The 10,664-nt window shown below is 47.2% G+C and overlaps 1 protein-coding gene across 1 annotated transcript; it reads right to left on the bottom strand.

Moving 5' to 3' along the window:
• Positions 1-276: 276 nt before the first annotated feature.
• NCR1 (natural cytotoxicity triggering receptor 1) lies at positions 277-5,626 on the bottom strand. Its single transcript, XM_017546512.2, has 7 exons — positions 5,265-5,626; positions 5,152-5,187; positions 4,681-4,965; positions 3,261-3,536; positions 2,983-3,030; positions 1,443-1,490; positions 277-710 (listed from the first exon to the last, which is right to left on the bottom strand). Exons 1-7 carry the CDS (start codon positions 5,536-5,538, stop codon positions 529-531), a joined length of 1,149 nt encoding a protein of 382 aa, XP_017402001.2. The 5' UTR covers positions 5,539-5,626; the 3' UTR covers positions 277-528.
• Positions 5,627-10,664: the final 5,038 nt, after the last annotated feature.

Raw genomic sequence — 10,664 nt, 5'->3', positions numbered from 1 at the left:
GGTTTGCAGTAAGTTGCAGAAACATACTTAGAGCCTAGACGAGACCATGGGATTTGTCTACAAAAGAAATTTAGTGGCCAGGGGCAGTGGCTGTAATTCCAGCACTTTGGGAGGCCAAGGCTGATCATGTGGTCAGGAGATCGAGAGCATCTTGGCTAATGCGGTGAAACCCCATCTCTAGTAAAAACACAAAAAATTAGCTGGGTGTGGTGGTGCGTACATGTAATCCCAGCTACTCAGAAGGCTGAGGCAGGAGAATCGCTTGAACCCGGGAGGTGGAGGTTTCAGTGAGCTGAGATCGCGCCACTGCACTCCAGCCTGGGCGACAGAGCCCGACTCCGTCTCGGGAAAGAAATAATGAAGCAATTTAGCTTGTTTCTCCCACCTCCTGTGTCATCTGGGATGCTCTGACAAATGGAATGGCGTTGTCCCTTGTTCCCTGCAGTGACTCTGTCCTCTGTGGGTTCAGCACAGGCTCAACACCAGCTTTCAGTTCCACCCGCAGCTGCTGCACCTCTTGGTTGCTCTTCAGAGAGTCTTGGTGTTCAAGCTTCTCCTGCAATGCCCGGTGGAAGCTCTGCTGGCTGGCTCTCTGGTCCTCTTCCTGCTGAGCCAGTCTTCAACCAGAAGCCACACCACAGCCACCAGGACCAGGAAGGCCAGGCCCGCCCGAAGGAGATTCTGGGCAGTGTGGTCCCAGAGGGCAAGCTCTGTGGGCAGGAGAACAGGGTGATTGCTGACAGGGACGTAAGGACACCCTCTGTTTTTTTTTTCTTTTTTGAGACAGAGCCTTGATCTTGTTGCCCAGGCTGGGGTGCAACACTGTGATCTTCGGCTCACTGCAAACTCCGCCTCCCGCTTCAGGCTCCCAAGGAGCTGGGCCTTCAGTTGAGCACCACTACGCCTGGTTAATTTTTGTTTTTTTTGAGACGGAGCCTCGCTCTGTTGCCCAGGCTAGAGTGCAGTGGCTTGATCTCAGCTCACTGCAACCTCCGCCTCCTCGGTTCAAGCGATTCTTCTGCCTCAGCCTCCCAAGTAGCTGGAACTACAGGCACGTGCCGCCATACCCATCTAAATTTTTTATTTTTAGTAGAAACAGGGTTTCACTATGTTGGCCAGGACGGTCTCAATCTCTTGACCTCGTGATGCGCCCGACTTAGCCTCCCAAAGTGCTGGGATTACAGGCTTCAACCACTGTGCCCAGCCAATTTTTGTATTTTTACTAGAGACAGAGTTTTCCCATGTTGGCCAGGCTGGTCTCAAACTCCTGACCTCAGATGATCTGCCTGCTTTGGCCTCCCAGTGTGCTGGGATTACAGGTGTGGGCTACCACACCTGGCCAAGGACACCCTCTTGTTCCACTGATCACCATCTCCTTCCCAGCTCATGACTCTACGCCCAGCTCCTTCCTTTACAGCCTTTGGCCCCAGGTGTCTGCTTACCTTTCTGGAGTTCCATCTCTGTGGTTAAAAGGTAGGTGTCCCCAGAGTCTGCGATTAATAAGGGAAGTAAAGAAAAGGGGGTGATGTTGGCCTCCTCCACCCCAGCGCTCCTTCCCTTGGGTATACCCAATGACGTTCTGCAAGGTCCCACCCCGCCCTGCAGGTCCCAGAGCTTCATCCAGCAGATAAAGTGGAAGGGTCTGCAGATGGACAAGCCTGAGGAGGAATTCCATTCTAGCACTCATGAGCGTGTGTCTTTGCAACAGTCACGTCTTCTACGTTTCTGTTTTTTTTTTTTTTGAGACACAGTTTCGCTCTTGTCGCCCAGGCTGGCATGCAGTGGCATAATCTCAGCTCACTGCAATCTCTGCCTCCCGAGTTCAAGTGATCCTCCTGCTTCACCCCCGAGTAGCTGTCATTACAGGCGTGTACCACCATGCCCAGCTAATTTTTGTATTTTTAGTAGAGACAGGGGTTTCCCTGTGTTGGTCAGGCTGGTCTCGAACTCCTGACCTCAAGTGATGTGCCCGCCTCTACCTTCCAAGGTGCTGGGATTACAGGTGTGAGCCACCATGCCCAGCCCATGCCTTCTACTTAAGCCTCATTTTCCTCATTAAGTGGTCATCACTCCTTTCTCCTCACACTTAGTCAAATTCAAAGTCTCACTATTTTTTTCAGCGTCCTAACCACGCAGCCCCAGCCCCATCCCATCCCCCCTGTCATCTTCCAGGCGTCATTTCCAACCCTCCAGGACTCACAGCTGTCCTTTTGTCACCCTGGTCATCTTCCTGCCTCAGGGCAGAGGCCGAGGCCATTTCCTCTCTCCGACCCTCCTTTCTCCTGAGAGCCACAGGATAAACTCAAGTCTGAGGGCGTTTGCTCAGATGTCTCCTCTGTGAGGCCAATCTGGACAACCCATTTAATAGTGCTACCTGCCCTCCCAAACATTGTAAGTCTGTTCCTCTTTGTCTTTCTCCTTCCATAGCCTCATTTCCTCCTGTGTGCTGTCCTGACGTCGACCCATGGTCTGTCTCCTGCTAGAATCTAAATGCCATGAAGCCAAGATATTTGCCTGGCTGACTGTTACAGTGTAGTTCACTGTGTGTACCGTGCACTTGATAAATATATATATATGTATACACACACACACACATACACACACACACATATAGTGATGGAGTCTTGCTCTGTCACCTAGGCTGGAGTGAGGTAGTATGATTTTGGCTCCTGCAACCTCTGCCTCCCTGGTTTAAGCAATTCTCCTGCCTCAGCCTCCAGAGTAGCTGGGATTACAGGTGCCCTTACCACACCTGGCTAATTTTTGTATTTTTAGTAGAGACAGGGTTTCACCGTGTTGGCCAGGCTGGTCTCCAACTCCTAACCTCAAGTGATCCACCCATCTCGGCCTCCCACCATGCTGGGATTACAGGTGTGAGCCATCGTGCTCGGCCTTGATTAATATTTTGAATGAATGCCCCATTTTTAGTGTCATGGGGAGGCTCTGATCCCTCCTCTGAGCTTAGAAGGACCAGTTACTCACCAGGAGAGGTGGGATCTGTAGGTGCAAGGCTGGTGTTCTCAGTGTCACCTGGAAAAGGAGATAAAGAACATAAGTAAGGCTTTGGGTTTCCCCTGGTCTTACCATTTCTTTCTCTGCACCCTCTTCCTTCCTGTTTCTGGTGATCTTCCTCACACCACCAACTGGGCCCCCAGGAAGCCAATGTCCCTTTGATACCCTCCCCATCACGATCTGGAGATCCCTTAGGGCTCCAGGTAGGACATGGCAGCGGGAGGTGTGGGAATCGGGGCTCTCCTCACCTGTGATCAGGAGCTTCACTGGCTCACTGGGGAAAGACCATGCATGGTTGTTATAGGAGCCAAAACACCGGTAGGTCCCTCTGTGGGATGTGGTCACAGAGCCCATGGGGAATTCTGCCTGGACCTTCCCGTATCCGCGCCGTACGCTGGATCTTCCCTCCTTGAGCAGAAAGAAGGTGCTTGTTGCAGTCCCCAGACGGCAATAGAAGGTCACCTTCTCTCCCAAGATCACTTCCGGTCCGGGATGAACCGAGAGGGTGGGTGTGTCATACATTCCTACGAGAGAAGGTGGGGCCCCCGCACCAGAAACTCAGTGATGAGCAGCCAGCTATTTTAGAAAAATTATTATTATTTTGGTCAATTACACACAGCAGAAGATTTACCATCTAAGCCATTTTTAAATTTATTTATCTGTTTGAGAGATGGAGTCTCACTCTGTCGCTCGGGCTGGAGTGCCGTGGCGTGATCTCAGCTCAATGCAACCTCTGCCTCCCAGGTTCAAGTGTTTCTCCTGCCTCAGCCTCCCCAGTGGGTGGGACTACAGGTGCCTGCCACCACGCCTAACTAAATTTTGTATTTTTAGTATAGACCATCTTGAGCAGGCTGGTCTTGATCTCTTGAGGTCATGATCTGCCCGACTTGGCCTCCCAAAGTGTTGGGATTACAGGTGTGAGCCACCACACCCAGCCTAAACCATTTTTTAAAAATGATGCAGGGTTTATACCTAATACTGTGTCACTTGATATAAAAACAAAAAAAGAAAAATGAAAAAAATGATGCAGGGTCTTGCTCTGTTGCTCAGGCTGGAGCGCCATGGCACCATCTCGGTTCCCTGAAGCCTTGACATCCTGGGTCAGGACAAGGTGAAATCCCATCTCTACTAAAAATGCAAAAATTAGTCAGGCATGGTGGCAGGTGCCTGTAGTCCCAACTACTTGGGAGACCAAGGCAGGATAATTGCTTGAATCCAGGAGGTAGAGGTTGCAGTGAGCTGAGATTGCACCACTGCACTCCAGCCTGGGGAACAGAGCAAGACTGTTTGAAAAAATACAAAAAAAACCTAAAATATTTTTTTAAAAACTCATCACTTGTGATGGGTGAGGAAAGCAAAGTGTAAGCCACTGCCCCTGGCCCACAGGTGATGTTGTTGAGGACATCTGTCAGTCATACTCCTGCACGCAAATATCTATCTTAGAATCTGTTTCTTGGAGAACTTGACCGAGGACACATCTGCTCCTAGGACATAGAGACGCTGTCTGCAGACAAGCCCTTGTAGGCAGGGATGTGATGAGTACACCCGTCCACCCAACCTCCTTCCGAGAGAAGCAGCATCTGAGTGGGGGTTGGAAGAGTTAATAGATGAGGCCCCATCCCCGCTGTAGACTGAACTGACTCTCCATTTAGGGAGGGGGACACTTACCTGTTACCACCAGATCCAGTGAGTCGCTGGGTTCTGACCAGAGCTCCCCAACCCGATAGAAGCAGCTGTATCGCCCTGCCGTGCGGGATGTCATGGCCGGGATGTGAAACTTGACTTTGTTAATGTGCTCAGGAGGTTTTGGTCTCTCCATGGCAGAAAGGCGTCCTTCAAAATGCAGCTGGTATTCAACAGCCCCATAATTTCCCTGGCAACAGATGGTCGCCGGCTTTTCCTTTGGAACCATGAAACTGGGCTTGGCCCAGATGGAGGGTTTCGGGAGAGTCTCTGGAAGGGAATCAGACGCTGGAGTCCCAGCTGAGCCCACCTCCCCACCCTAGGCTCCACCCAGCTGCTGGCCCTAAGCACTCCTGGGAAGCCCGCACCCTGCCCCCTCTCCTCAGCTGTGTTTGGGTGGAGGGTGCTTGGTCTGAACCCGTCAGAGCGACCCCGAGCTTTGAAGGAAGGACTCACGCTGCTGGGTGCTGATCCTCTGGCTCAGACACAGCCCTGCAAGATGGGAATAATGAGACCCGTTGCTTCCCAGGCACACCCTCATTCCATTCCCCATCCAGGCAAGAACTCACCGAGGCAGAGCAGGGCAGGGAGTGCGGAAGGCATCGCTCTGATTCTGCTGGCAGTGGGTGGTGACTGAGCCCAGCGTGCCAGGGAGATGCAGAGGAAGTGGTGGATGAGGCCAACCCTCATCACCACGTGGCTTTCACGTTGACTTTTTTCATAAGAATGTTCACAATTCCCCTCCACCTCTGACCGTGAGCCTATGGCAAAGCCATGGTCTCTATGACACAGCTGTGGTCTAGCCAGCTTCTCTGAAAACTTTCTGCTCAGCCCGAAATGCATTTCTGGGTCAACTTCTCTCTCTCTCTCTTTTTTTTTTTTTTTAATTTCTCTGCCCCGCCCCCTTTTTCTTTTCTTTTCTTCTTCTTCTTTTTTTCCTTTTTAGAGATGGGGTTTCGCCATGTTGGACAGGCTGGTTTCGAACTCCTGACCTCAAGTGATCCACCCGCCTTGGCCTCCCAAAGTGCTGAGATTACAGGCGTGAGCCACTGAGCCCAGCCTCTTTTCTCTTTTTTTTTTTTCCCCTGGGTTAACTTCTCAATTCTGCGATGTGGAAGTTATGCCCAGGGCTGATGCCCTAACCTCGAATCACTTCAAGTTGTAGTTCTAAATCCAAGGACATTTTGTTATGTTATTGATGTTCAAAGTCAAGAAATATCATTGATAGGACACTATTGTCTAAGCTATCGACTTTATTCAAATTTTACCACTTGTTTTAGCAGTGACATGTATTTGGTTTAGGATTTAATCCAAGGTTGTGCAATTTATTTAATTGTCATGTCTCTTAAAAAAAAATAAAACTCTAAGGCCGGGCGCAGAGGCTCACACCTGTAATCCCAGTGATTTGGGAGGCCAAGGTGGGTAGATCACCTGAGGTTGGGATTTCAAGACCAGCCCAAGCAACATGGAGAAATCCTGTCTCTACTAAAAGGTACAAAAATTAGCCAGGCATGGCGGCATATGCCTGTAATCCCAGCTACTCAGGAGGCTGAGGCAGGAGAATCACTTAAATCCAGGAGGCGAAGGTTGCAGTGAGATGAGACTGTGCCATTGCACTCCAGCCTGGGCAACAGAGTGAGAATCTGTCTCAAAAAAAAAAGAAAATATAAGTATGCATGCTAATTTGTACACACACATCTGTATCTACCAATTATCTTCATCTGTCTATCTATCTGTCTTCTACCTATCACCTATCTGCATCACACACACACAGCCATGGGTTCATGCTGATGTCTCTTACTTCAACCCAACACTATAAAATTCATTCTAACATTCTCTCTCTTTTTTTAATTTTTGGAAATGAAAGGGATAAAGGGGAATCTTATAGATTAAAGGAGACATAAAAGATACATTGTTAAAAATAGGAAAATCTACATTATAATGTCTAGGGATGGACTCTTGAGGGATAGTCTTGAAATATCCAAGGAAGTAATTATGGAAAGTGTCAGGATATGTTTAGAATGAGGCTGGACTGTGATTGGAATGAGAGACACAAAAGCGCTTCTGGCTTCAGGAAAAGTTCTATTTCTAGACTAGAATGATGATAGCCAGATAATTTACCTTAAGACATTTTAAGTTATCTGTTTTTTTTTTTTTTTTGTACTGTGGTTTTCTGTATTTTGTTTTATTCTAATCTGTAAATTAAAAAAAAGAGTAGAATGAGAAACACTGAAACACAAAAAGAGTAGAATGAGGAACACGTAACAATCCCTGCTCATCCAAATAATGAAACCAAGCTGGGTACATATCACCAGGCTCCTAACTCTGCAGGGAGAGAGGGGCTCTGATTAGGGCCTGGTTTCTCCCTTTGGGATTGGCTTCCCATGTCATTGCTCTCAACTGTCTTTGGTTCTGCTGTTAAGACTCTCAGATGTAACTCATGAGAAATCTTTCCTTTTCTGTGAGAGATGACCCATATTGACTAATAAGTGTATGTCTCAGCCTGATTCCTGTCTTTTCAAAGCTGAGGACTTAGGAGTGCAAAAGGCTTATTGGAAAGGAAAGAAAAAGAAAAGAAAAGAAAGCTGGGGAAATAAAAAAGACTTTTGCAACGTACGTGTCTTTAGATCCATTTACCCCAACATAGTGGCCATTTTGCCTATATGACTACTCCCTTAAAACTTTGTGGGTTTCCTGTGTATCAGATTGTTCTCTATTGGAAAAAAATATACCCCCAATTCTTTGCAAGACAGGACTGTGCACCTTTTGGGCATTTAAGACTGCTGTGGGACTGTGACCATATGATTTTTATATGACCTTAAGTCTAGCTGAGAGGGTTTACTTGACACCATCTTGAATCTTTCCAATGGCTTAATAAAGAGTCACAGTGACTTCAGACCTTCTCTTCTGGGGCACTATCAACATTTGGGCTAGATAATTCTTTGCTGTGGAAAGCTGTCTTGTGCATTGCAGAATGTTTAACAGCACCCCTGGCCTCTACCCACTAGATGCCAGAAGCATCCCTTCCCAGTTATGACAACAGAAAACATCTCCAGACGTCTCCAAATGTCTTCTGAAAAGTAAAATTGGCCAGCAGAGAAACACTGAGTTACACCATTGATTTTTCTCCTCTTCAGTTTAGGTTTCATTTCACTCTGAGAACATTCTAGTAGCTATAAATATTGGGAAGGAGGAACAATTTTATTTTTCTAACCAGAAAACCTTCACTGACCATCCCCTTTATAGTCTCTGAAAATTATGTTTGCTAACATAATTTTTTTTCCCGTTTAGCTTATTTTTTTTTTTTTTGAGATAGAGTTTCGCTCTTGTCACCCAGGCTGGAGTGCAATGGCCCTATCTTGGCTCATTGTAACCTCTGCTTACCAAATTCAAGTAATTCTCCTGCCTTAGCCTCCCAAGTGGCTGGGATTACAGGCACCGACCACCATACCCAGCTAATTTTTTGTATTTTGTATTTTTGTAGAGACAGGGTTTGACCATGTTGGGCAGGCTGTTCTTGAACCCCTGACCTTGTTATTCGCCCGCCTCAGCCTCCCAAAGTGGTGGCATTAAAGTCATGAGCCACTGCACCTGACCATCTTTCTCTATTATAGGCAGCTTAGAAAAGTCATTTGACCCCTTCAACAATCTGTTTAGAAATCATATTACCAGATAACAAGTTCATTAGATACGTTTTCTGTCTTCTAAGTTATTGTAGGTAGGAGTGTAAGCCACAAAGTGAGATTCCTTCTTCTCTACAAAACTAATAATAATAATAAAAAAATAGCCAGACATGGTGGCATGTGCCTATGTTTACAGCTACTTGAGAGGCTGAGGTGGGAAGTTCACTTGCTCCCAAGAGATCAAGGCTGCAGTGAGCTATGATTATACCACTGCACTCCAACCTGGGTAACTGAGTGAGGCCCCCATTTCAAAATGGAAAAAAACAGTCCTGCCGTTAGAGAAGTCCTGTTAACATACCTCCAGGTCTGTGAAAAAAGGAGGCACTCTACTTTCCCAATAAAACACTCTGACTGGGAGCCTGGGTGTGGTGGCTCAAGCCCGTATTCCCAACACTTTGGAAGGCCCAGGCAGGCAGATCACCAGAGGCCAGGAATTTGAGACCAGCCTGACCAACATGGTGAAACCCCGTCTTTACTAAAAATACAAAAAATTAGCTGGGCGTGGTGGCAGGCACCTGTAATCCCAGCTATTCGGGAGGCTGAGGAGGAGAATTACTTGCCTATAATGGGACCCTACCAGTGGGAGTGATGACAGTGAAAGGGAGACACATGGACGGTGAGATAAGAGGGCAGAACTCAGTCCCGGAACTTCTTAGTCTTCATTTGAAGCCAAAGCTATTTGAAGCTTATTTATTTATTTTTATAACAGCCAGCATCACACTATATAACACAAAAATGACTTCTGAGTTGGAGATGGATGATTTATTGTTTTTAAGTTGCTAATATAATTCGCTGTTTATGTTGATGACCCAGCTTCATGACATTAGAATTCCAATGGATGACGAACTCCAGTCTGAAGATAAGATGAGTTATCCACGTTTTCAGATTCATTTCAGAGCTCGCCTACCCTTGGGGACACGGCGGAAAACCTTAAACCCTATAACGATTAAATAATATAGACCTCCAATTTTTAAGAAAACTAAGTGAAAAAATAAATTAGTGGGTTGACGTGAAACACATGCCTCTGTTCCTTGTATGAAAATCCCTTAGAAACAGGGTTTGTGGGCCAGGCGCAGTGGCTTACGCCTGTAATCCCAGCACTTTGTGAGGCCGAGGCGGGCAGATCCTGAGGTCGGGACCAGCCTGACCAACATGGGGAAACCCTGTCTCCACTAAAAATACAAAATTAGCTGGGCATGGTGGGTCTCATGCCTGTAATCCCAGCTACTCGGGAGGCTGAGGCAGAATTGCTGGAACCTGGGAGGTGGAGGTTGCGGTGAGTCAAGATCACGCCATTGCATTCCAGCCTGGGCAACAAGAGTGAAACTCCATCAACAACAACAACAAAAAAAAAGAAAGAAAGAAAGAAAGAAAGAAATAGGGTTTGTGAAATAAATAGGATAATCCCCCCTGTAGGATTATGACTTTCACCCTCACCAATCTGTAGATAAACACAACAGAAGGCTGAGGTAGGAGGATTGCTTGAGACCAGGAGTTCAAGACCAGCTTGGGCAACATAGGGAGCTCCTCATCTGGATAACAAAAAATCAAGAAGGGGGGTTAGTGAATATGTTTGGCATGGTCACCAACTATTTATATTTAGGGAAAACACATTTAAACAATATAAAAAGAAGGGCAATATATATTAAACAGGATATAAAAAATCAGAAGACAGATAAAGATGGAAAACCATAACGGATGTTCAGAAGGGTAGGGTGCAAATAGTGTCAGGTCTGCACAAGAAAATACCATTTGATTGGTTTGAAAATGAATCTGACAGGACACGGTGGCTCACGCCTGTCATCTCAGCACTTGAAGGCCAAAGTGGGTGGATCACTTGAGGTCAGGAGTTTGAGACCAGCTGGCCAACATGGCGAAACCCCATCTGTACTAAAAATACAAAAATTAGCCAGGTGTGGTGGTGTGTGCCTGAAGGTCCAGCTACTTGGGAGGTGGAGGCACAAGAATCGCCTGTATCTGGGAGGTGGAGGTTGCAGTGAGCTGAAATTGCTCCACTGCCCTCCAGCCTGGGCGACAGAGTGAGACTCCCTCTGAAAAAAGGAAAAGAAAAATAAAATGGATTCAAGCAGGCCAGGCGCGGTGGCTCACGCCTGTAATCCAAGCAGTTTGGGAGGCCGAGGCGGGTGGATCGCGAGGTCAAGAGATCGAGACCATCTGGTCAACATGGTGAAACCCCATCTGTACTAAAAATACAAAAAATTAGGTGGGCATGGTGGCACGTGCCTGTAGTCCCAGCTACTCAGGAGGCTGGGGCAGAAGAACTGC

This window comes from Cebus imitator, unplaced genomic scaffold, assembly GCF_001604975.1.
Source record: "Cebus imitator isolate Cc_AM_T3 unplaced genomic scaffold, Cebus_imitator-1.0 Scaffold190, whole genome shotgun sequence".
NCBI lineage: Eukaryota > Metazoa > Chordata > Mammalia > Primates > Cebidae > Cebus > Cebus imitator.
Note: the sequence above shows the minus strand (reverse complement) of the source record. Positions and strands in the feature narration are given on the sequence as shown.